This window comes from Echeneis naucrates, chromosome 8 (genome assembly GCF_900963305.1).
Source record: "Echeneis naucrates chromosome 8, fEcheNa1.1, whole genome shotgun sequence".
Taxonomy (NCBI): domain Eukaryota; kingdom Metazoa; phylum Chordata; class Actinopteri; order Carangiformes; family Echeneidae; genus Echeneis; species Echeneis naucrates.
This window is the reverse complement of record NC_042518.1, coordinates 8350122-8376463: the sequence shown is the minus strand read 5'-3', so window position 1 is coordinate 8376463 and position 26342 is coordinate 8350122. Positions and strand designations below refer to the sequence as shown.

The 26342-nt window shown below is 39.7% G+C and overlaps 1 protein-coding gene across 3 annotated transcripts in view; it reads left to right on the top strand.

The window, feature by feature from the left end:
• The window catches only part of rab26 (RAB26, member RAS oncogene family), an 84852-nt gene that overhangs the window by 57011 nt on the left and 1499 nt on the right, over positions 1-26342 (top strand). For all 3 annotated transcript variants that reach the window (XM_029509155.1, XM_029509156.1, XM_029509154.1), the window contains 6 exons: positions 1006-1047; positions 3835-3901; positions 9308-9360; positions 24424-24489; positions 25366-25422; positions 26200-26276. In XM_029509155.1, coding sequence (XP_029365015.1) covers positions 1006-1047; positions 3835-3901; positions 9308-9360; positions 24424-24489; positions 25366-25422; positions 26200-26276 — 362 coding nt within the window. The remainder of the gene's footprint in view (positions 1-1005; positions 1048-3834; positions 3902-9307; positions 9361-24423; positions 24490-25365; positions 25423-26199; positions 26277-26342) is intronic.

The window sequence follows — 26342 nt, the reverse complement described above, 5'->3', positions numbered from 1 at the left end:
GATGCTGACTTTGACAGGAGATGGGGCTTTTGCAGGACGTTTCCAGCCAGAATTAATTTTTTATAGTAATACAAAATTATTGTGTCATCTCCACAGCATTTTAAATGTTAAAAATTACTTTAATAATAATAATTTAAAAAGGTCACACTGTGTGTAATTGCACAAAGCCCTTAATGAAAAAAAAAAAAAAATTTACAATTGAATAGCAATTATAAAATGAAGCTATAAACCTCAAAAATAGTTATGAAAGTAGTTTTTTATCATTATGAGGTGACAAATGTCATATCCTGTGGTCTTTGGCAAAACAAGCAGTTCGAAGCTAATCATTTAGAATATGAACGTATCGACAGACAGCCTTCGGCTCACATCATTTACCCAAGTAGCCCACAACCTCAGAGCTATGTTTTCTGACTGAACAAAATGACAGATTAATTAGTCAGCGAAATATATGAAGATTAATAGATAATGAGGAAAATTCATTATCTGCCTTTAAGATTTCCAGAGCAGAGGGGAGGCATTAAAAGATGTACTTTTCCAGCAGTGGGAAGAAGACAGGTGTTGATCAATGAGGTGAAAGGATCATCTAAATCACTTCCTGTCATCATTTAGACTGAAGTAAATTTGACAGCAGGCCGTTCAAACTCTGTGTGCTCAGCTCTTAAGACAGAGCAAACCTCTGACCTGAGAAACTGCACATCCACTTAGCCGAGCTTCACCTCACTGTGAAGAAAGACAGTGGTGAGGGGAGCAGAGTGAGTTAATCCCCTGGAGAGTGGAGGCAAGGCTTCATCAAAAGAGACCAAAGAGAGCTGGAGGAGGCGTGCAATATTGATAGAGGAGAGATGAGTTTGATGGAAAGATGCAAAGAAGAGATAGGTGTCTAATCACAAGACAGATACTTACACACACACCTTAACCCTCCCACATACTGAAGAAAATGAATGCAAGTTAGACAAATTCTCACATTTAGGAACTGTCACTTATTGTGTGTTGCTTTTATTCCAGAATAAAGTCCTGAACATCGATGGAGTCAAGGTGAAGCTCCAGGTAAGAGCTTTAATTTGTTATGACTGTCATACGAAAACAGACTCGAGAAACATTTGGATAATGCATGTCAAAAGAAATAAGGAGGCTGTGCCGCCACCTGTCAGATCCTGTTTCCAAAGTCCCCTGACTTCTAACTTTCCCGAGATAGTTTCACAGCTGCAGAAAAACCAAAATGCATGCAGAAGTATAAGCAGAAACATTTGGGGAATTGCAACACAAATCCAGAAATGCACCAAATACGAAGACACATCCAGGAAGGGAATGCACACGCAACAAGGACTGCTACACCAGAAGTGCTCTGGGACACTCGGGGGTAGTGATGGCCTAACTATTTGGATAAAGAACACAAAACTAAAAAGGTTGACAGTGAGTAAGCTAAAGGCTACACGTTATATACCTGTATATACTGAAAATAAAGGGAAACTTCATTTTGACCACGCTGCCCCAGTTCAGTCAGATTTATTTGTACTGCAGTGTAGTGAGCCACCGGCTTGTTTACAAACCACAAAATCAACATGTTTTGGTAGAATTGATCACATGCTGAAAATTGCTGAAAAGCTAACCAAGTGTTAAATTATTTTGTGTTCGTAAGCAAAGCCATCTAATGTTGCTGTGTATCTGAAGCACGCCCATCTCTCCCCCAGGAGTCCCACAGCACTCCAATTGTGGTTCTTGTTTTATCCGTTTCCCTTCGCATCTGTGTTTCATTTCTGAATTCTGGTGTTTCCCATGATGTGGGGGGGGACTTTACGTTAGAAGGTGCTGTTTTGTTTTTTTTTTTTACTTTTTGTTGACGCCTGATCACACACAATGAAATGAAGCACTGTCTTTTGCCTTATTTTGTGAGGACTGTAAATGATGCGGAGATAAAAAAGCAGCTGAAAGATAATTAGTTTTTATTCACTTCCATGAAGGCTTCCTGTCAGCCTTTGAGTTTTCTTCCCTATTTTACGGCTCATTCATTTTTTATTTTTTTTTAAGAATTAGCACCCACACTGAGAACAACTCAGCATTGTGTATATATAATATTTCTGTCAAACACGCAAGTAATTATGTGAATCTTCCCTAATGATTTTAATTAGGGGTTGATGACGCTGGTGATGATGGCCTTTGGCCTTTGCTTACTGATGTGTATTCATTTTGGTTTAATTGGCTTGAAGTCCCTTTGCAGAGTCATTTTGCAGCATACAAACACAGAGGGAGAGCTCATTTTTTAAATTGCCATTCTTCATTACTGCTGCTTCGATCCTGAGGGGACACTTGCCCCGGGGGTTAATCAGGAAGCGGAGCCAGGGTCAGAGCTGACATGTCTCACAGAGCAGAGGAAGATAAAATAACACTGGTTAGGCATGCACAGGGAATGATAATGCTGATATCTAAACAGGTGAGGGGCCAAAAATACCCTAAAAAAACTTGAAGTAATGTTGCTCATGGAAACACTAAGTGACCCAGCTTGTGCAGTCTGCTTGAAACATGAGAAAATGTAATTGCCCGTGGAGCCAAACTGCTTGTGGTTGATTGTGGTCTGATGGGAGAAAAAGAAGCACTAAATTAGCCTTATTCCACTGCTGCTAAACTGAGGAATGACATCGACCACAGCTGATTTCCATTTAATATCCTGAACTACAATGAGCTAAAAAATTGACAGGCTATATAACAAACAAAAGCAAAGCAAACTCATAAATGGCGATAAGCGTTCAGTACTTAATAGCTTTAGCTGTACTTTACATGCAGTATGAGCAGCAGAAATATATATATTGTTATATTCCCCTCATTTTATTTTTACAGCTAGAGGAAAAAATGAAAAAGCCACTGATAAACCAATTTCATGCTCCATGGCCACAGCAACAAGCTGATGAGCAGGGTAAAGAATTTAGCTGTTAAACAGGCAGCTCAGCCCTCAGACTTTAGTGGAGCTACAAGTAGAGTGAATACCGGACTTCAGCTCCTTTGGTGAAGAGGTAGCACAAACCCAAATGGAGCAGCTCAAGTGAGCAACCTGGATTTATGTATCGTAGTCTGATCTTCATCAATGTCACAATACTGAACAAACCCAATCGGTCTTCACTAATGGCACACGTCAGTGCATCGATTTATTCGTATTAAAGACTTGATTTGAACTTCCACTGATGATTCCAACACAAGCTAGTTGGTGTCAGGACTGAGTCAATCCTGAGTCCAACCAAGGGGGCCATTTTTAAGTTATAGGTTAGAGCTGCTTTATGCTACAAACCACCGCCGCCACTATGACTGTCTAATGGATGTGATTAAAGACATAAACAGCTAACCGTGATCTGAAATTAAGCACCTTGTTTGTCCCCACGCTTCATTTATATGAAGAGTAGATTTCAGTCCATTAATTATTGTTTTAAGAAAACGTGGCCCTTCTGAGGGGTTCGTATACTTTTCTTCTAGGAACTGTAAACACAAGCACATTTTTTTTGTATTTGACAACTGTGTATGTAAATAAGCCTTTTCCCATCAGCCATAGAAACCTCAGTGATGATAGCCTTGTGTTTACTGCCTCAGTGCTCTGCCCCCATGTGACCAAATAAATCAATCGAGGCAGCTTTAAGAACATCTTTTCCAGAGCTGAATTCATGACCCTGTTCAATAGTCCTGCTTATCTCCTTTCCATATTCCAGACTTCTCCTTTACTACAGTGGTAAATTGAAATGATGGTTTTACAATGAGCTGCAGGGGACTGACAGAGCAAACAGAAGCCTTATTAAAGAGACGGAAACTTCTCACTTTTCAGTGATTACTTTCGTCTCTCATTCTCTGCAGATCTGGGACACAGCTGGACAGGAGCGGTTCCGCAGTGTCACTCATGCCTACTACCGTGATGCCCATGGTGAGGAACTGATACATGCACTTTTGGGATTGCTGTAATACAGTTTTGGCTTTTCTTAGCTGAAAAACTGTAGATTTATAACTTGACCCTCCAGACATTAGACATGCAACTTTGGTGAGTGTGCCATCCGTAGCCTCTCATTCGTGATCCATCAGTTTTCCATGAAATATTCATATTCATGTTGAGATTTTAGGTTTCATTCAGTATTCAGGGTAACTTGACGATCTGGAATCAGTCAGATGGGTGTGTTTACATATAAAGCTGCATGTGTGCATCTATATTTGTATTTATCCCACACAAACTCATTTTGAAAGCGATAATTAACTGTTTCTTACAAAGACGGCAATCAAAGAAGTGTTTCTTGGAAATGGACATAACATGGTGTGTGTTCAAAACCTTGAACAGTAATAAACATTTTGGTCACGGTTAGTCATATTTTATATTCTTTTTAATTCACCATCCCGACAATTATATGTAACACACATACTGTATCAAGGATGGTGAATCTATTATACAGGAGCAGGAGTACCCCAGAGTGCAAATCCCCTTTTGTTATGATCGGATCATATCCCAGGTCACACAAACTCCGTTTTGTATGTATGTATTTGAGAGCCTGACAGAGCAGTAATTCCTTTCTCTGAGGGAGAAGTCAGTGGGTCTGCTTCTTCATATTCACAGTCTTGCAGTGTGCGTATGTCATTTTGTCAGCGCCATATGTATGGAAAATAAACAATCTGAAGTGGTCTTTTAATCTCCAACAGTCAGGAATGCCTGTTTGATCAAACGGAAGTTTTACTGTCTGGGCTGTGTCTGTATAATCCATTTGATTTTTGTGCACCCTATGCAGGGATAGATTTTCTGTATGTGTGTGCATGCGCATCAGTGACTGCATGCATACATGATTTAGTGAGTGTAAATGATCTGTGTCTGCGTATTATCCTCATTATGCATGTCATGGTTTGGCGGTCAGCCTGCATAATTACAGCAGAATTTATTTGTCTGTTTCCTGAGGGAAGGGCGCCCCGGAGGACGCTGAGCAGTTTTCCTTCATCTTTTGAGTACATAGCCTTATTGCCTTCTCAGTGTCAGGTTTTTCAATAACCTTTCCACCATAACCATGAAGCCACTGATGATGAGTGCAGCAGGTTGTGCTATCTTCACCACACAGCTCTGTGTTCCATCAAGAATCTTCACACATCCTAATTATCAAAGATGTGACCCCTTTAAAATGGTGATCACCTCTTCACTTGGCCTGCCAGATGGAGTGTGAATTAGAAATAGCCTCTTGGCTCCTGACATTACTGGGGAAAGTTATTTAGGGTAAGACTTACAGCAGCTTGAGACATTGAAAGCTTTACAGTTTGATGAAGAATAAAAATATATATATTTAGTGCTTAGTTGCAGTCTCACTTGAACATCCATGTAGAGACTAAGCCTAAAAACGTTGCTGACTGTGATTCAGCGCAACTTAGAAACGTCTGTTTAAGCAGCAGCCAGTGAACCTTTGTTTCTGAAGCCCTGTAAATGAGCTGTGTTTGTCGTCCCAGCTTTGAGCATTTTCTTCAAACAAAAACATATATAGTTTGATCTGCCTGTTTGGACCAATGCTGTGCTCACTCCTAGTCAGTCTCTGGCTGCTTTCCAAGACCTCGAAAAAAAAAAAAATTAATAATCAAAGTAATCTATCTGGAAATCTTATTTTTCCCTTCTTTCCTCCTCAGTAAATCTGGAGTCTAACTGTTATCACGGGGAAAACATAAATCACGTTTAGATCTGTGAACATGTTCTATACATAGTTGTTTTAATCTTGAATTGTATTCATCAGTTTGCTTTCAGCTGTATTTTCCTCCAGCACCTTTGTTGGCATAGTGATACGTTTGTTGGTGTCTTAGTGCCATCAGCTGTTGACCAGTGAAAACAATCTCAGCATGTGAATCTTGATGGCTCCACGTGCACATGCAAAATGCAAAATACAAAACGCGTTGGTCCACAAAGGTTCCATCTGCTGTTTTTCATCTGCACTTTTAATTTGCGCATAAACAACCAGGGGAAAAACCTGAAAAAGTTCAGCACCCGACCGCTGAATTGGTTCCACCTTCCATTTCACTCAATGCACCCAACTGCTAATGTTATATAATGTTGTGAACATGCATTCATTTGCATTTGACTTTTCCTCACATACATTTACGGTTTTTGCTGAATTTGGATAGAAACTGGGGCACCGACTCCTTCTGATTGAGAACTAAACTGCTGTTCAGCAACATTTTGCCACAATGAGCACTGCCAAAGCTGCGTTTTTGGCAAGCTCATGGTTATAATATTGATCATCTGAGGCCAGAAATCTACATCTGTTTGATGTCACAAGCCAGGAATCGGCTAATGCTGAGGGTCACAAACAGCTTGGACCCTCCATGGTTTATTGTTTTCATATTTATATGCCAGCCACTGACGGTGAGTTCAGGGTGCAGTAAGGATTTGCAGGCTGCTCAGTTTAGAGAAGCCTGACACCAAACTTATTTACACACAACGTGCAAGCACACACTCATCCATGAAGCCTCGGTGTAGAATGATAAATGGAGCTAACTGTCGATGCCCTAAGTTATTTTTTTTCAGGGCCAATGTAGAGCTGCAGGCAGAGAAAGTCCAGAGTGAAAGTGCCAGTGCATCCAGAGAGAGGATGGATGTGGGTGTGTAGAGGGACTGAGAGTTGAGAAAGGTTCTGGATGAGGACTTGGTGAGAGAGGATTATTTTATCTTTTGGTAGATAGTCTGTGTATCCACTGTGTGGGAGAAAAAGTGTAAACAGTCATCAGATATTTATCATCATATTTTTGCGTAAAAATTAACCACGCTAAGCACAAAGAAGAAATGCTAAATTGCAGGTTTGCAGAGGTAGTCGCATAAAAGTAAACATTACCAAAATAAATTCACCTCATCCAAACTGTCCTGGAAGCACCTTGTGTTATGAGAGACAGCATTCCTTTGTGTCTCCTTTTAAAATTGTGAATTTACACTGTTCATTTAATCTCTATGGAAATAACAGACTTGCTTCTAATTCAAATTAAAGTGAGAGGAACACTGGGTAATTCTCTCCTTTCCATTTGGTTTGATTTTGTTTTTGTTTCCAACTTCTGCCAACTCTAAAGCCTAAACATTTGATGCATGACTAAGCCAGTGACCTGAATGCAGGAGCACCTGATGAAATGTGGGGAAAGCAGAGTAAAATATAGATTTTGCTACAGTTTAATCCATTCACATCTTCCTACGCTAAAATAACTGGCTAAGTTACACCATTTGTTAACATTACACTAAATTTAACATCTTCCAATGACATATGGTTGAGCTCCGAGGATGATCAGTCCGCCCACTATAACAACAGCTTGTAGTTGTGTGGCCTAGTTGCAACAGATGGAAATGTAAAATCATTAATGTTTTAAGGCAGGAAAAAAACTTTTTTTTTGCAAGTTGCACAGGTGGCGAGCAAAATTTCGGTTTAAATGAAAAGTGATTAACAAAAGCTATTGTCTGCATGTGAAACTGTGTTTCCTAAACTGTCTTAAGAGGCTTAATGTGAACCATAATGGTTAATGTCATCTCTGCACGTTTTGTAATGCGCTGGACGGTTTAATAAAAACTGTGCAAGCTCAAACAAAGAATAGGAACAAATTATGTAAAGCTGTAAATTAACTGTTTCTGGGGAAGAAAGAGAAAGTTTAAATGTGACAAAGAGAGACAGTCGTGTGCACATCATAGTTTTCTTCTTTTCTGTATTGGTGTGTGTTTTTTCCATGTGTTGTCTCAGCAATTAAGTTCCTTCTCTTGTTTTTGTTTTTGTTTTTTTTTTTGTTTGTTTGTTTGTTTTGCTTTTTACTGCTGTTACAATTTTTCCTTTTCACATAAACTCTTTCTCTTCTCTGCACTTACAATCTCTGCTCACTTCTTCATCCCAAACTCATTTTCACTGAGCCATTTGCCTGTAAATCTCAGGAACAATAGATTCTCACATGCAGTCTGTTTGTATCTATTGTTCCCAGGGCCTTAGAGAAAACAGATGACCTATACATTTTACACACGTTATATATTACAGATTTCTGACCTTTTTACAGATAGTGGAAAATTAGTGGTAAAATCAAAAATGGCAGCATTGGACGTGAATGTTTACAGAACAGGCATGCATTAGTTTGCACACAAACCCATATGCACACTCAAACTGTCACAGCAGGGTCCTGACTTCAACCAGGTGATAACAGCAGAAGAGTGAGAAGCACTCTGCAGCTCAGCTTTATTACACAGCTGTCAGTCTGTATCATGCTCATCCCTCCCGGGCGGTCTGTTTTTCAGCTGCTCTAACTCTCTCTGCCTCCCGGATACCTGCACTCCCCAGGTGAACTGCTCTGTGCAGAGGCAGAGAGGCAGACTGAGGCATCTGTGCAGCTCAAAAGGTCCCTTCACTCTCATCTAATCCTCTTCATTTTCACTCATGCTTTAAAGTGGAACACCTACAAAATACACAAGCTCGTACATACCGCTGTATATCTAAGGTTTGGATCGCACTCCAGTGATCACATCAGTTATATAAGCAACTCACATATCTCATTTTGTGTTATTTATTCAGAATAGTAGTTAACATAGCCACTAAATTATGGCGGTTTACTTATACCTGTATATGAAGTATACTCCATATACTTTATATATTTATGTATTCTGGTCTGAATTGGCATTTTTACTTTGTCCAGCTCAACAGTGTGAGCAAAAGTTATGAGCCAAAACAAAACGGGGAGGATCATATGGACTCAAACACATTTTGAATAATCACACCGCCTGTCACTGGGTGATAGTGTGGACAGCAATGAACTGACACTGCATGGATATTAGATAGCTGTGTAATTATTTATTATGCTGCAGATCTTCATGATTGCTTTCTTATGATGCAACAAGGATTATATTTGTCTGACAAAAAAAAAAAAACTAAAACATGTTTTAGACACAAGAAGTGCATTGTATGTATCTTTATCGTATAAATGGACAATAATGTCACTTGGGCTAGCATTAACCTCCAATGCAGTGTACAGCTTCTCTATGCTACATTTCAGCAGATAGATCTTACAGGTTCAAATTTGACCACACTGTCAATGCTGACGTTGCATTGTGGGTAATTCAGCCACCAGGTTTTTGCAGTTCAAACTGTTGAATGAAGGCTGTTAGTTATCCAGTGCTCTGAATTCAGCCTAAAGACTTCAGGCCAAGAGACACTCCTCAGAGTGAAAAGAAACACTTTCATTGAAAATGACATTAAGACATCAAGGGCACACTGAATATTTTCAGAGAATTCTTTCCATCCATTTGTTCAACAATGTAAAATGACATATTGCACATTTTTTAATGATACACCTTTTGTTCTTTCAGCTCTCCTTCTTCTGTATGACGTCACCAACAAAACGTCCTTTGACAACATCCAGGTGGGTCCTTTTTTGTTGCCCCTCTCTGCATTTGATGACTGCAGCTCTGAAGGATCAATTTCACTCTCTCGTGTCTTTTTTCTGCTTTCTATCAACACAGATAGTTTATAATTACACTGGGCATCATTTGTCATGCCTGATCAAGCTATTATAATTAATTATTCATTTAAATCGCACCGTGATCCATCACATTAATTTTATGAATGGAGAGGCCATGGCTGCCATGCTGTGACAGAAAGATCTGATATAATATTCATTACAGATTAATGATTGAATGGGTTTTATGCCAATTGCTAGATCATTGTCTGTGTCAATATTAGCCCACATTTTCATCAATATCTGTCCCATTGATAAACGGTCACACAGGCAGAAAGAGCAATGTGTCTCTCTTCTTGTAGTTGGGTTCCAAAAAGAGAAAGTTTATTCACTGTGATTTATCATGAGGCAACACATTCAATTTTAGCTCCTTCTGCGGACTGTAGGGACAGACTGTACAGATGTAAAGTCATCTGGCAGACCTCCAAGCCCTCCGGTCATCACTGCCTTTCTCTCTCCACTGCCTATAAAGAGGGGAAGAATACATGATGTTAAATCTGGTATTGCATTTGTAAACACAAATATTGGAAGTTAGAGCCAGCAGTAGCCAGTCTTACCTACTTAAGGTTCATAATTTTGCATTGTGCAACACAAAAAAGGCCTGTGTGAATCCCGGATGGGACTGAACAGTCCTGAGCCGCCTATTCTGCCTGTTGGCACAGACGTTGAAATCTTTGTGCCTCATATACTCTGACAACAGGAAGGCTGAAAGCAGATTAGATGAAACTGATGAGAATCACCTGAGCACTCATGCAAAGGAAGCAATTTATAAGCCAGAGAATTTTATTATCCTTTTCACGTGACCAGATGGACTGGATTCAAAGTTTCATGAACTGAGATTTAACAAAGTCTCCTGAACAGAAACTGTTGTCTGTGGCCTTGTAGCTTTATTTAAGAAATGGTCTGTCCTACAGAACATGGCAGTTTATAAATCAAAGCGCAATCTAATCTTGGCTCCCCAGGCATAATCGATGTATTGATCAGGATAAATAAAAAGAAAATAATTACAAATTATCAACTCTACAGCTGCACAGGCCTCAGTAATAGCTTTCTGTGCTTCAGACGCAACTAAATGACATTTGATGGGATAACTCTGCTCCTGAGACTCCCAGTTAATTACCTTCATTTACTTTTCTGTTCTAGGTATGGTTTATACGTGGAATTATTTTGGATTCACAAAAACATCCCAAATAACTTGTAAACATAAGAAGGGAAAAAAAAGAGCATCCTTTTGGAGCTCAAGGCCAATATAGTTCATGTGCAGGACTGGAGACATGGAGGAAAACTGTTACACAACTACTGTAAACAACAACTCTCTCTGCTCATATATGTAATATTTTACAATATATAGCATTTTTACAATGCAATCCTTACCAAGGCTGTTCTCATTTACATGCAATATATTTTCTCTGGTAAACAAAAAATGAAAGAGGCTGTAAGAGAAATGTGGCCTGGCATTGTTGGCAGATTGCTACTTCAAGGCACTGGAAAGTGACTGTTAATCATTCACCAGGGAAAAACTTGGTGCAGTTAATGTGCCTTCAAGTCAGGTGGCACATTACCATACAGCCCCCAGAATAATTAGTGGCGTATTGTTTGTCACATTGACAGGCATCACGAGGCTCAGTAGAGAGGTGTTTTACCTTACCTCCTGGTAAATCCAGCACAGCTTCATCCATTTGTCCCTTTGACTAAATTCATTGCACCATTGTTCCATAATAAATGAAAATTTATGAGCACTTCTCATCTTTTAATATTACGGCAAACCATGATGTTTTCTTCAGAAAGTAGTTAATGGTTGTCTAAAGAGTCCTAAAAGCATCACTTAAGGGGTCTTAAATGTGGAGCACAAGCGAAATGCAGCAGAGGAATGAGTTCGCACTTATAATCAATGAATGACTCATGTATGCATCAGTATCTTTTTCAAAATATGTATCTGCAGTGCCAACCGAGCAAAAAAAATCGTAATTATACAGCTCTGCTCGTCCCATTTTATGAATATAGCAGCTCTCACATTGTGCCTCCTGTGTAAGTCGGCAGTTAGGACCATAAAATGGCAGCTTTTAGGAAATATCCATCTTCTCTATTACCATCCGTCATGCTGCCGCTGCTGACAGAGGGACTGAAGTTGTGCCAGCTGGTGTCACTATGTCATGATACGGGCTGTCTTTTTTTTTTTGTTGGGTCTTAGAGAAAGTGTGCCCTGCAGCAGGACAGGTGGCAGTTTTGAACTGCTTTAATTGATGCTGGTCATCAGGTAAAATTGCCTTTTCACAGCAGCAGAGAGGCTGTTAAGAGAAGGAAAGGTTATTCTCTAGCAGTCTCAGCAAGAACACTACAATGAGTCCATCTGCGCTGACATGTCATTAAGGCAGGAAAGGATGTTTCCTTAGCTCCAGGTGTGCTCACGGAAAGAGACAGGAAGAATGGATGTGTGAGAGAGCAGAGGGCACAGATATGACAGGCAATAACAGAAGGGAGGATGAATAACAAACTTTCAGCTATATGAAAGAGTTTTCTGCTCCCTACAGACAACCTTTTAGCCCAAGTCTGGTGACTTCCAGCCTCCACCTCAGCCATCTGGGTTAATACTGATGCACAGTGCTTACATTCTCTCTACAAACTGTCCTTCACACTATTGTGCCCTGAAAAGAAGTGTATGCCTTTAAATTAGAAAAGGAATACCAGACATTAAAAAGCACAACTATCCCCTCAGTGTGATTATGTTAACTAGCGCACAGCTCTTCTGTGGAAGCAGCTCATTATGACTCTTAGTTAGCTTTTATTATTATGTGAATGCTTACTGTAGCTTCATCTGAGGGGTCCAGGTTTGAATCACCTGTAGTTTGGCGTTTGTCCTCTCAAAATGCTAATTAAACACAGAAAAATACATCACAATGGCAAATTTGGTCATTTGGACATTGTTCAACATGTTTCAGTAGGAAATCAAAGGCTGAGGTTTTTTCAACGTTACAACATCAAAATATTCCTGCTTTGAATTCCCTCTAACAGAGACTTTAGGAAATAATTTTAATGAAGATTCATTTATTAGCTTCTTCATTCATGCTTATTTGGCCATGATGTATTCGTCCTCCCATCTCTTATTTCCAATGCCACGAGCATCACCATTCACCTCCCTGCTGGAAATATCTTTTGCTATCGCTGTTCATCGTTTGTGGCATTTACTGCAACTGAGCATCCAACTCGACTATTTGCTTCCTGTTTAGACTGAAATGCACATTTGTATTTGTCACTGTAGGTTTTTCCCGATACAGGTCTGGGCAGAGATGTGGTGGATTTTAACATGTAGCCTCGGTTTCACTGTCCTGACTGTTTTTAACCCTTTTTAAATGTACAGATCACTTCTTAATATACCAAAGACTTATTACGCAGCTGCCTGTTCTTTAATTTTCGTTGAATTGGCTCACGTTCTATCTCAGGCTTTTGAAATTTATACTGTTTTTAGCTTCCAAAAGATAAATTAAGGTCACAGTTTGACGAGTTCGTCCCCGCCCTGCTTTCTTTCTTCTTTTCTTCTCTTATCGTCTCCACATCCCTCCATCGCTCACACATTCATTCAGTGTCCATTACAGCAAGGAAATGTGCTGGTGACGATCTACAGAAGCCTGCTGGCACACCGCTGCCTAACAATGAGTAACTCAAGTTAATGAACGCTGATGGTGATGAATGCCCCTCTGAGGAATATGTAGAAATTAGAGGGAAAGATTGTTCGCTCCTCTTCCGCCCCTCAAACCCGTTCGTCTCTGCGGTGTAATGTTGTTTCCCCAGCTAGGAGACATTTAGACAAGCAGGGCATTAATGTCATCTGAGCTGTCAGATGGTGTTAGTGGGGAAAGGGACTTCAAATTTAAGGCGAGAGGGGCTCAGTCAAAACGGCTCATCTCATATCAGCTGCTTTCATTCGGATATCGTATTGAATGGCTTGAAGATAAAAGTGTCATTTCTTTACATCCACAAAACACTATTCATTGTAATGCCTGTATAAATATATTTCAAGCTCCAGTCCGGGGCAGAAAGTCATTGATGTTTCAGGATCATCAGAAACCTTTTGTTTTCGTCATACACTACACTGAATATTTGTTGGTGTAAGCCAACAGAGCAGAAATACCCATCATTTAGCAGTATGATTAATGTCTTCGTGTCAGAAGCTGTACTTCGGGGAGACTGTAGGAGTCCATTTAGGCCTAAACTGCGCATCATTTGTCTGGATTGCTCCCTTAAAAAGCGCTCTGGCTTCCATTGTGCTATCATTCAGAACAAGAATCATTTACTGCAGCCAGGAATTGGAAAGACTGTCAAATGAAAACGGTTCAGTTCTCTCCATCTGTCATTTAACCTGTACATCCTGAAACGCAGAATTTAAAAAGGACAGAAGATTGTTCTGCTCTTAAGAGAGGCAGAGATACTAACAGATCAACAGAGAAAAGAAATCATTATTGTTTGTACAAATGTGTAATTGTTTAGCCAACCATGCCAAAGATTCTTAACGGTACTATTAATTAGGTCCGTCAGAAGGCGCAACCCTCTTTCGGTGAACAAAGCTGTAAGAAGAGCTTTTAGTTTGGTTTCTTTTCTTGACCATTTCAGAGCAGTGCAACAACCTTCTAACACAGCATCGTCACATTTTCACCTCACTGTTTAACTAACTCCACTTTGGTCACTTAGCAATAAATGCTGCATTATACTCACCAGCGGGTACGGTGGTTTAGACTCCCAAGTTTAAGTGTAATTCACTTGCCTCAAAGGGATTTGTTCAGACTTTTGACTGTAAAATGTTGATTAAAAACATATTTTAGGATAACAGTAGCAGTTTAAAAAATGGTTCTAAAGATATTTATGACCATTTTTGTAGTTTGAAGGTCTTGATGTTCTCCAGACGTATCCTGGAGCAAAACGCTGGCTGTGCTTTGTTGTAGCTCAACCTGCAGTTTTGATTTTATGCAAAAACGGAAATATCTCCTTCAGCATTTCCATCATATTAAAATTGATCGGCATTCTGGCAGTCTCACAAGGCCAACTTCTGTTTCATGGTGACTGTGCAGCTCAAGAGCTCTAACCAGGGTTAGTCTGCATTATCTCTGAATGTAATAAAATGTTTGTAATTGAACAAACTTGCTTTAAAGATGTATTCTGTAGTCGTGCTTGTCTTTCATATCTGTGTGTGTTTCAGCTGCATGTGCTTGATCATGCTCGTATCTCTGCATTGTACCAGCCCAATCAAAGAAATAAGAGATGAAGCCTTCATCCGTAGGCCTTAATTCATCTCTCAGTGTGTCCCTGTGGCGTGGACTGGCTGCAAATCAAACAACTGTCTGCCTGCATTATTGCTGTTGCCTAAATGTCATGGCACTTCGCACCACTACACCAGATGGTGATGAGAGAAACTGTCAGCAAATAATGCAGTGACATGAATTCAAACAGAAATTTTTTGGAGTCAGCCGAGACTCTGGCCTTTCAGAAGTGACTATTTCACAGACAATCCCACACCAGATGGTTCAGTAAAGTCAGTGAGGTCATGACATGCTGTAATTCGCCTTCATTACCTTGTCACTCATGCATCACCTGTAATTTGTTCCTATGCACAGATTATTATTAGTGTGTCAGCTCAATTCCTGAGGTAGATTACTGCCTGTTCTTCTTCTGCAGTCATATATGGTGCGTCCAGTGGAGCGTAGCTCTTTGGAGGTTCAGACAGCTGCTTTCTGTGGACATTTCCATTTACTTGGATGTCAGCAGCAAAGTGACAAAATGAATGGGGCAGTTATGCGCACACAAACATGCACTGAAGCGCAGGCACAATGAAATGAGACGGTCCCATAAGTTTGCGCTGTTAGATTGACTGTATGAAAATAACTCTAAACTAGGAATAGGAGGTTGAAGTCATTCTCTGTTGTCGTTTTCTGTTTTTATTTCACTTTTATAGCTCCAAAAATGTTCATCTTTGTTGCTGATGGCATTCTCCTCTCCAACATCTCCTGCCCTTTGTTACATAACTCATCATTTTCACTCTCACCAGTGTTTTTTTTTCCCCACTGAGTATGCTACAGAAAAAGCTCTTTATACCTGTGAGGTAGCTGACAGAGCTCAAAACTGTTCAGATGCTCTCAGAACCAAAATATGATTTGCAGACTCTCTCTCTTTTACTGCAAAGCTCCATGAGCAAAATATTCAAAAAAGAAAAGTAAAAGACAGCTTTTTCATGGAGTACTTGACTGGCCCCTGGCACAGTTTATTTGGGTTTCAAGTACTTTAGTGCAGCAACGATTATCTAAGAAAGACAGGCATGCATTAAATACTGGTTGTTCTGCTGATTTCACTGATGGTGTGAGTGACACACAAATGGAGGAAATATGAAACACTGGGCAGTTTGAAGAAAATGTTAAGATGGAAAAGCGTTGGGTAGAGTGTTTTGCATTTACAGTCTATAAAAAGAAACATGTTTTTGTATCGCCAACAATTCCAAAAGCAAAAACATAAAGATTGCTGGATAATGTGAGAAGTGTATTCTGCTTCAGGAGAAACAATTGCAATCTTTATGGGTTGTAAACACAAGTGTTTCTTTCTTCAACTTATTTATTTATTTAACCTCAGTTTTATATTTGACCTGAAAAGATTTCTGCCGGGATACAAAGCCATGAAATCTAGCAATCTTGCACTGTGTTTTATGTCATATTGGTTTGCAGAAGAGGTCATTGAATCATTCTCTATTCTCAAATTCAGATTTTGTTTATTGATTACTTTTTATTGGTTCATGCTTGACAGAAAAACTTAGGCAAACACTATTTCCTGCCTCTTATTCCCTTCTTTTTTTTATCACAACCCTGCTGTCTTTTTTTTTTTTTTACCCAGATAGAAAAAGTGTGAAAATGGATTTCAAGCATACAGAATGTAACGGACAGAATTCTGTCAGAAGTACCCTTTAATAAAGTGAAGCTGGGTTTTATATGAACTTGAGATGAAGGGAAATTTCATAATGACACTGTAATTTGTATAAACAAAAGCAAATTACAGAATAGTAGCTGCAAGCGGTGTCTGTGAGGCACTGATGCACAGAGGGATGATTTCAGGGGTTATCTCAGCTTCACAGTGAGCAACAATACAATAATTTGCTTTGAAACCAGGCTGCATTGGTATCATCTCCTTCCCTTAATGAAACTTTTAATGCGATAAAGCATTTATGTTTCATCTACGCCGAACTTTGAAGGCTTTCTCGATGTAAGCTGAATAATCCAATTTATTACTGAAAGCTTGTAAAAGTTTGAAGTCTTTGTGTTTGCAACAAAAAACAGGATCCATGTTCAGTGTTGATAAGCCTGCAGCGTGTGAGGACATCAGCAGTGGATCTGAGATGTCGTAGGGTCCATAATAACAGAAGCAGCAGGCCTGGATCAAAGTAGAGGTATCTCAGCAGAGGTCACACTCGTCCCACACAGACTGACTGTGTATCAGAGTCAGCAAAACTCTATTTATGGCTTGAGCTGTTTTCAGAGCTTTTCCACGCTTTTTTATTTTACATTTTTGAATAGCATCTGCTGATGGTGAAGAGATGAGGATTTTTTTCCCCCCCACCTTGCATTAGCAGAACCTCCTTTCGACCAGAAAACATCTTCAAAAGAGGAATTGCATTTACAAAGACCAGCATGAGAACTGACAGGATATCAGCTTGACTGGCAGGGAGGCACAGAGCCCCACATGCACCTCAGATCCTCAGCACTCGTCTCCAGAAAGCTGGCACACATGTCACTGAGGATGTCACCGTAATGAGGAGTGTCTAACAGGGAAACCTTCCTACCATAAGAGCAGCTTGTGGATCAATTTATTAGAATTAAAAAGTGTCTAAGTGGCACATTTTCAGGTTAATGGCTTTTGTTCATGTGTAGCTGAAAGAAATTTAATTCCCCTTACAGCCAATCTGCATTTTGCCAACACTTGACATTTTGCACACCCAAAATCTTTCCCTTCATAATATATTGAAAAGCCTTAAATTATTGATTTTCCTATTCATACATTCATAATTTGGAGAAATAGAAAACCATTTACAATGTTGACATTTTGGAATATAAAAGCAAATTAAAGCATTAAACCTGTACATTAAATAAAATCTATACATTACAGTAAAGAAATGCTTCGTTTTCAAAAATGAAAAAAAAAAAAAAAACTTTAGAAAATAGTCTTTTTTTTTTTTTTGTGAGGAAAATCTGTACAAATTGTATACTCAGTATTCCTTACAAATTTGCATGAGAATGAATAGATTTCTTTATAGTTACACAGTAGACATTTTTCAAAGAATTGCTGATAATTGACAAAGAATTGAGGATTCACAAAGAAAAGTGAGTTCTAAGTCGACCTCTGTAATTTCATAAAGTTTCTTTAGGTGAACTTTACAGTTTAAATCAGTTGACCCATTCAAATTAATGGCCAGTAGTAGTTGTATGATATATACCTTGGCTGGTTAACTAACACTTTGGTGGAAGGCGGGAAAAAAAAGAGTCACGTAAGCTCATGCGCTCTTTTGTAGTTTCAGAGCCGCTTGAAAATGCTGGCAGAGTTTCAGTATTCTCTGTTGGTTTGGTTTTTTTCCAAAGCAAAGACCTTCATTTGCAAAATGCTGTGAGTTGACCTTGTTTCAGCCTGATGAGTAATTTTTTCTTATTTTGGGCCAGAGACAAAGAAACAGGAGTACACATTGCCAAACTGAATCACTGTTGAAGCTGTAAAAATGAGATCTAAACAGGGAAGATAAAGAATGTTTACAGGAGGCAAATCAATCATTTTATAAGTGTTCATTTGAAAGGCGACGCCGTGTTTCATCAGAACATCCTTTTAATGATAGCTCTGCCAGTTTGCTCTCAGAGCCCACACGTAAAGCCTTTCATCAGGTTTATTCAACACTATGTAAACTTGTCACTGGCTCAAAGCGACACATGGGATTTAAGGCCAATACTTACACTCCACTGTAGCACAAAAACAAACTGAAAGAGAGTGCTGGGAGGAATGAGGATGGTTGCTCTAAACACACACTCGCATTCATTCTCGTATTCAGCGTGACCTTAGCTTTTCAAAGCACATCAGTCACATAGACATGTCTCCCGCCCATGTTTGTTTGTAGTAGACATGTCAGCTGCTTTAGAAAGATAAAAGCCTCTCTCTTCCCAGTGAGGCCACAGAAATCAGCTTACGACTGTTGTTTTCTGTGCTTTTTTTGTTTTGTTTTTAGCTGCATGAGGTTCTGCAGCACAGGGCTTGTTTAGTGACATGCCTTCTATTTGTGTGTATCTTTAAACCCCACAGATGGAAACCTGCACAAAGAAATCTCACAAATGTCACCAAACACATTTTAAACCGCCAGTGTATCATAAATATTTGTTTTGAATAGAAAAAATAGCCCAATCCCGCCCCCCCATGCATGACTAGTGTACACACATGAATGTGGGAATGTGCACAGCTGAGAGAGCGACAGGATTTCTCTGCGTCGCCCTCGTGTGTCAGATAGCATCACAGTGTCACTCCGTTTAGCTGCCTCGCAGTTTGAACTTCCTCTCAGGAGAGAAGTCCTACTTTCTCCCTGCGCTCCTGTGGGTTGGCTCTGCCTGTTGTTAGGAGCAGACTTTTCCACTCTTGCGGTGTAACGTTCTGATCAAAGTTTGGCAAGAATAGCATTGTCACCCATAACTAATCTGCTTTGACAAAAGTGCAACAGAGGGGAAGTTGCGTAATCTGGAAAGACTGAGTCTCCTTTTGGAAATTCTTGTTCATTATTGGAGTCAGCAAAGTATGACCTGAGTTATGACAGGATGCAGGGAGATTCTGCGCAGAGTGAACACATTAGGGAATTGAAGGACAAATTGCATCTTCGGTTACTGAGAAATATTATACGCTTGTGTACTCGTACACACATGAACACAGAGAAATATTTTTGCCAAGTGAGTCCTTTGAGATTGATTAATTCTGAATTCTTCTGGCTATGGTAGTATAGAATTGATTCATGGATTTAGGGTTCTTAGTATAATGTTGTTTATTTCCTCTTGCTCATGTACTGCTGCAACCTCTGTGAGGTCTGGTGTGGCATATTAAGCACTATCAACATCTCCTGAGACTGAGACAACCACGAACAGCCAACAGCAACAGATACCGAAAGCAAAAAGCGGGACGTGGAGAGGAACATAATAGTTGAATATATTTGTGCCATGGTTTGTTCTTATGCCTTCTTTTAAGGAATTATGACAAGGCTACAAAAGGATTTTGAAGGAAGTCATGATACACACAAAGGTGTTTACTTTCTTTTTATAATAGCTTTCTTTGGTCAGTACAAAACAAAAAACACCCAGTTCGATACTTGACCTTGTGAAAACTGATGATGTAGCCCTGAACTAGTTTTTCCCCTTTTAAAACAAGAAAGAAACATTATTTAGGCATCGTCCTCTCCGGTTTAGTCGTGTTGGTTACAATGCTATGCCCTGTTGCAAAGACCTGTGTGAGCCTTGGTACCACAGTCAGTGCGTTTGTTTGCCCTTTCCTTAGACCAAAGCAAAATGTGGCCGGGCAGTTTACCTATGAAAAGCTATTTCCCTGAACAGCCATAGAGCTTTAAAGGACGCTTGACAAAGTATTCTCCCACCGACAGCTGGCCTTAGTAGTTAAAAAACCTGGAGTAGTGCACAGCTCTGCTTTCGTGTCCCAGTGACAACCAAAGGAAAACAAGGCGACATCAGAAGTACCCTCACACACCTCTGCCAGTGACAACTCTCGCCAATGTCAAGATGCAGCCGCCAGCAGCTGTCTGGCAGGCTTTTATCTTTCCTCTTCTCTGATACAGATCCGTCGCTCTCCGTCTTGTCTCTCTCTGTCACTGTCTCTCTCCATCTTGCTGCCTATTGGCACCCACACTGTCACATCTCCTCCTCTGTCTCTCCCTCTTTCACATCAGTTTCTCTGCTGTTAACATTTCTGTCAGCGAGATAGAAGCTTAACTTTTACTGCAACATTTTGGCTTTGTTATATATTTTTTTTTATCTCTGGAAACATATATTTCTCTGTCAGATAAGTTGCAGTGAGTTTGATTTCCAGTGTTTTAAACTGACACTTTAATTTATCAGAGCTCCAGAGAGCCATCTGACATCTTGTTGTTGGATAAACTTAGAAGTTAAAATATGCATAGAGGGGCTGAGTTTGTGGGCTAAAGGTTTTTTTTTTTTTTTTTTGGTCACTTAAAAACAAAGTGAATTTCCAGCTCTGTCTGATTTGCCGACTATTTGGGGACTTAAATGCCAGGCCAATGAGCAAAGAAAGTTATTTCCTCTTCTTCCACAATGCCATATTGGCGTTGACATTTGGTTCCCTGAGCATTTGACCAGAGATGTTGGTGTTAGTCTTGAATAAAAGATGAACACAGCCCAGTTCCTACAGCCATGTCCACCGAGAATATTGGACTTACTCAGAGCCTGGTATTTATATGCACTAAGCCCTGTTCTTCTAAACAGATAAATAAATGTATTATCTTTTTATTAAACGTACTAAATACTCTGTCTAATTGCCAATGCCACAGTGAGACTTCTAAAAACAGTTCAAAGAAACAGCAGTCATCTGATATTATGCAAGGCAAAAACTGCATACAAGCACAAGTAGACAGAAATAGCCTGATGTTTTGGCCTAAAAATAAAGATCTTTCATCAACTCCATAACAGTCTTATTTATATGTATATTTGCAAGCAGCCACCACCGATGTTCAAATTAAGTAATTTGTTCCAAAGGCACAAAAGAACTTGAAATTAATAGTTTTTTCATGTGAGGGAAAAGTTTAATAATGGAAAAAACACAGACAGAAGCATAAAGCAGAGAAGAGTCTCACATGGCTACAGCGCTATATCAAGTGTTGTGTATAAAAAAAGGACCAACTTCTCACTGGGTAAGAATAAATGTACTCGCAGGAATATATTCACTCTCATTCAAATGTATGAGATCAGATTTACTGCTGTGATCCATTTTGCCGTCACTGCACATATCATTTCTCTTCTGCATTGAGAAAGATAACAGGCGAGTGTAACATTCCAGGAAAGAGGAGACAAGTGGCATCTGTGAAATGACCCACAGGGGGATGCAGCATAAACAGCTGAATTATCTAATTACAAGTTCTGGTTCATCAGACGTAATCGCAGCATATGGAGACGATCACTCAAAGGCAAGCTGTCAGTTTAGGGAGGATACTTTCTATGGACTCTTTCCTGGAAGGATGAAAGGATGAAAGGGGGAGATGGTTTGGCAATAACTTACTGCCAGTATGTCTGTGAATCTGATCGATACATATCTGCTCATACAGGCAGACTTTTTTTATTTTTTTTTTTAAAGGGAATTTAATGAGATGAACGAATGGCAAAATGTGAATGTTTATCTGGAACATTTTATCCATGTAAGCCAATCTTTTTCTCCAGCTTTCTTGGAACAGCAGAGGACTTAGTAAGAAGTTTATCCAAACACATGCTTGACTCGTCTCTTGTGTCTGCTGAGGCCTAGTGTCTGATTAAAGAACCTCAGATCCAGCTTCAGAGATCACCAGACCCCTCTGACCTCATTAACCCCATTCACTGAATCTCCATTTTCTCAAGAAAGAAACAGCATAAAGTCGAGTATTGGTTAAAGAACAGACACGGGTACAAGCAAACAAGTTGTAATAGTGTTAATAGATTAAACACTTTGCCAACCATCTATCTCACAGAATGGTAATTATTTAGTTAATGTGGTGCAAAATGGTTAGGGTTAGGGTTAGGGGGTTAGCTCAAATGTAAATTCAATCACAGCACTGTTGTGCACTCTAAATTCTATTCTGTAATAAATAAAAAGTTCAACTTAAATCACCCAAAATGCCAAAATTAAAGTAGATGGAAGTGGAAATGCTAACCGGTGAGTGTAATGTGAGTAAATGCAAAGCTGGAGGCTGGTTATCAAATGGTAGTTAATGCTGATACAAAAACAGTCAAACTTGCATGATAGGTCACGATGACGTGGCGAGCGAGCGAAACAATTAAGTGTCAATTCATGAGCAAGAAGCCTTTTAAAGTTAAAGACTCCCAGTGTGATGCTGCCAAGTGAAATGCAAATCTATTATTTATATGCACGCGTGTGAGCACGGTCATGCAATGCTAATCATCTGAGCCCTTAAGAGCTATGCATCATTCTGTTGGATGTGGAGCTGACTGCTGCTTAGGTTGACTCCAGCTCAATGTGGAGGTGCAGCTGAAAAACGTTTGAATCAGCAGGTGATGTTCATGAGATCTGAACTACTGGATCAGAACTGCTGATATGCTTCACTTCACGATTCTGTCAGCAAGCACAGAATAGAGGACAATTGAAGAGTGGTTTGCATTTTTCATTATCTTTTTCTGCTTGTTTTTCCACACAACTCTCTTTATTTATTGGTTGCGGTGTTGGGATTGTGATGTCTGTAGCAAAGTTCCCTGAGATTTGGAAAGATTTATGTTCAACAGACTGAAGAAAACTGATTCGATTTTGACGGTGAAAGGTCAAGGTCACAGTGATAGTTTGTAGCATCTGATTGTTTGGTTAGCTTTCAGCCATATTCTGATTGGTCAGCTAATATGTAGTTTTATTAGCTAGTAGCTGTACTATGATTTCTTAATTCATTTAGAGCTGCATTTTGATTTATTTTGTAGCTCTGCTCTGGTTGCTTCATGCAGATAACAGCAACTGATTGAGAATAAGGCTTAAGACCCCCCATTCACAACACCAGGACTACAAATGATTAATCAGAATAAACCCACAATCAGAGCGCGGCTTCTGATCAATCATGGTTCAATCAGGTTTTGCTAATTTATAGCCCATTTATCTGGGCATGAATCCAAAGAACTGTACAACAAAAAAAAATAACTATCATTGCACTAGATGAAAAGGTGGGGATGAGCATCCACTTCAACCAGAGATACATGATCTGAGTGTGCATACAAATAGTTTTTCCTTTAGTCTTCCTCTGGGGGCCATGAATGGAAAGAAAATGTTGTGGCTGTTAAGCTGACACTCTCACGCTCACATCATGTCCCTAGTCTTGTTTCAGTATTTGTCATAATAATATTTATCAAAAGAATTTAAATTCAAATTATTTTACCAAGTAGGATTTGTATCAAAACGTATCTGATGTTTACAAGATGCCAGCTGACACGCTTTACTTAACCCCACTTTTTCATTGTCATCAGTCAGCAGTTTCAACTCCCCCTCATGTCACATCATCTGTTATTTAACACGACCTTTGGCTGAAGGTGATCCCGTTGAAATCGCTTCACAAAGGCAGAGTTATCTGCAGTATTAATTAAAAGGGAGCCGTCGGAGGGCAAGCCCTTGGAGCAGGACCGCTAAGGAAAAAGGGGGATTAATGAAATCTGATGCAGAGTAATTCACCGTGGGCACAACAAAGCTCTGTGCTGAGACGAGGACTATTGTTTCAGCAGGAGAGTTTGCAGGTGTCTGTTCATTAACAGTGAGCGGGTGGTTCAGCTCGTACGGTCAGAAGTGCTGTTCGTTCCCATGTGTAACCACACTAGTTAAAACAGGATGGAGCCGACGGTGCTGATTAAACTGATGATCAACTCTCATTAAAGTAACACCCTTTCTCCTTGTTGCTCTTTCCCACATCATTTCTCTCGGTTTTAGCCGCTTTATCACTTTGCCCTTGCTTTAGCTTTTTTCTTCAAGTCAATCCTTTTGCTGTATTCATCGTCCTAAAGCTGTTTTATTTTTTTTCTTGCTTTCCTCATCTCTTCAGATTTAATGCTCTGGCTTGTCCTTGTCAAGTTCCAGACGAGGTTTTCTTTTCCCAAAGCTGTTTGTTTGTTGTACACGTTTCCTCTCTTGGGTTGTTTTGTGATTTCTTTCTTTATTTATATCTTTTCATGCTTTAACAGCTTCATGTCTTATCTCTTTGTCCTGTGTCATTACCAGGCATGGCTGTCTGAGATCCATGAATACGCCCAACAAGATGTGGTCCTCATGCTGCTTGGAAACAAGGCAAGGCATTATGGGAAATATTTGTCATTGTGGGTACAATAGAGCTGACCAATACCATACATAGAAATGCACACTACAGATGGAGATCAAACTTTAATTTAATCTAGCTTTAATGCAGGACCAAAAGCTTCCTCCTTATGATTGGATATTTCCCATCTTTTCAGACCTTTCATCTCATTTATAAGTTCTTGGTGGGTAACTTTGCAGTCCCAAATAAGACAGTGATAAATTTAGACCGACTCTTAATATTCCAAGTGACAGTAAATTCAAGTTGGTTGATACACTCTCTGTAAGAAAATTTTCTCTCTCCATCTTTATTTTTCTGTGTGACTAAATTAATGAATAAATGAGTCACACAGTTGCACTGACGGTTATGTTGCATCATTAATGTCACATCCCCCATCTATCTTAAGGAAATACTCTCTTCCACATCATGTCCAGAGCTCAAAATTATCTCTGACTAATGCGCAATTTCTGTATTTGATGTGCTTGCATTTGCCAGAATCACAGGTGTTTGAGGGACTTTTTGTTGTTCTTTTTCATTTTGGTCTTTACGTTAGATCTGCTGACGGCCACAAAAATGTAGGAAATCACTGAACGGACCCCTTCAGAAGTTTTTCTTCCACAGTGTGAGGAATGTTGGAAAATGCATTTGTAAAACATCTGACAGTATGGGTCAATCTCATTGCTACACATCGCTCCCTTTGCACAGAGAACAGATGCATCTGCCTTTAAGCTCTGCCTGGTTTCAGTCCATAATTTACAATATGAGAGTCAATCTTAACTCACTGGCTGCAATCAGACCGGAGCACAGAGTTATATATGCAGATAAGCCGGGCTGGTGTTTGACCATGTTCTTGTATTTTTTCTCCACAGGCGGATGCCACTCATGACAGAGTGGTGAAGAGAGAGGATGGAGAGAGACTTGCTAAGGTAAGCAATTCAAAAGAGCATATATACTACTGCTTCGACGCAGCAGCTGTTATGGGAACACAACATACCAAGAGTTTTTTCAATACATCTTCTAACTCTAGTGGCATGAAGAAAGTTTGAATTATCTAGAGGCCAGTTTTCATTTTTACTCTTGATCACACAGATTTTTCTGCTCTGAGGGAAATACACCACCTGCAAACCAAATATTCCACAGATGTACAGTAGTGTGCAGATAATGATCATAATAATTATGTACTGTACAAATACCTCAGTCCATAAAAGCTTCACTACCCTCTGCAGCACATTATGTCACTTTAGAGTCAGTTTCATAGTCCTTGACTTGGTGAGCTACAAGTACAAACACTAAACGGTAAAAAAGTTTTATTTGTATTAATTTCACTGACCATTGCTCCACAACATGGCCCACAACAAAACAGCAAACAGCCAAGAGGGTCTCCTCAGTAGTGGTAGCAGTAAAACAACTAAGTAACTTCAAGCTGGGAGGGAAAAAAAGCACATCAGTTATTGTCGCTGAGGACTGAAACTAATTCCTCTGTGGAGGAAACTCTACGAGACAAATTTATCACTTCAGAGCCGAAGTTATACAACATAAACAAGGCCTGAGCACAACTACTGTGCTGTGAAGTTCCACTGGAAACTTTACCTGAATTAGTCATGATTTTCATTGATTTATTGGTTAGAATTTCACTTTGCGTGCGCTTTGGGTAAAAAAATGTCCAATAATTAAATTTCCACTTATTTCATTTGACCCTGCAGGAGTTTGGCGTTCCCTTCATGGAGACCAGTGCTCGGTCAGGTCTCAATGTGGAGCTGGCTTTCACAGCTGTGGCTAAGTGAGTATCATTCTGCTTACACGTCATAAATGAGAGTATGTGTACTGGAGGCCTTAAGTTCCCACA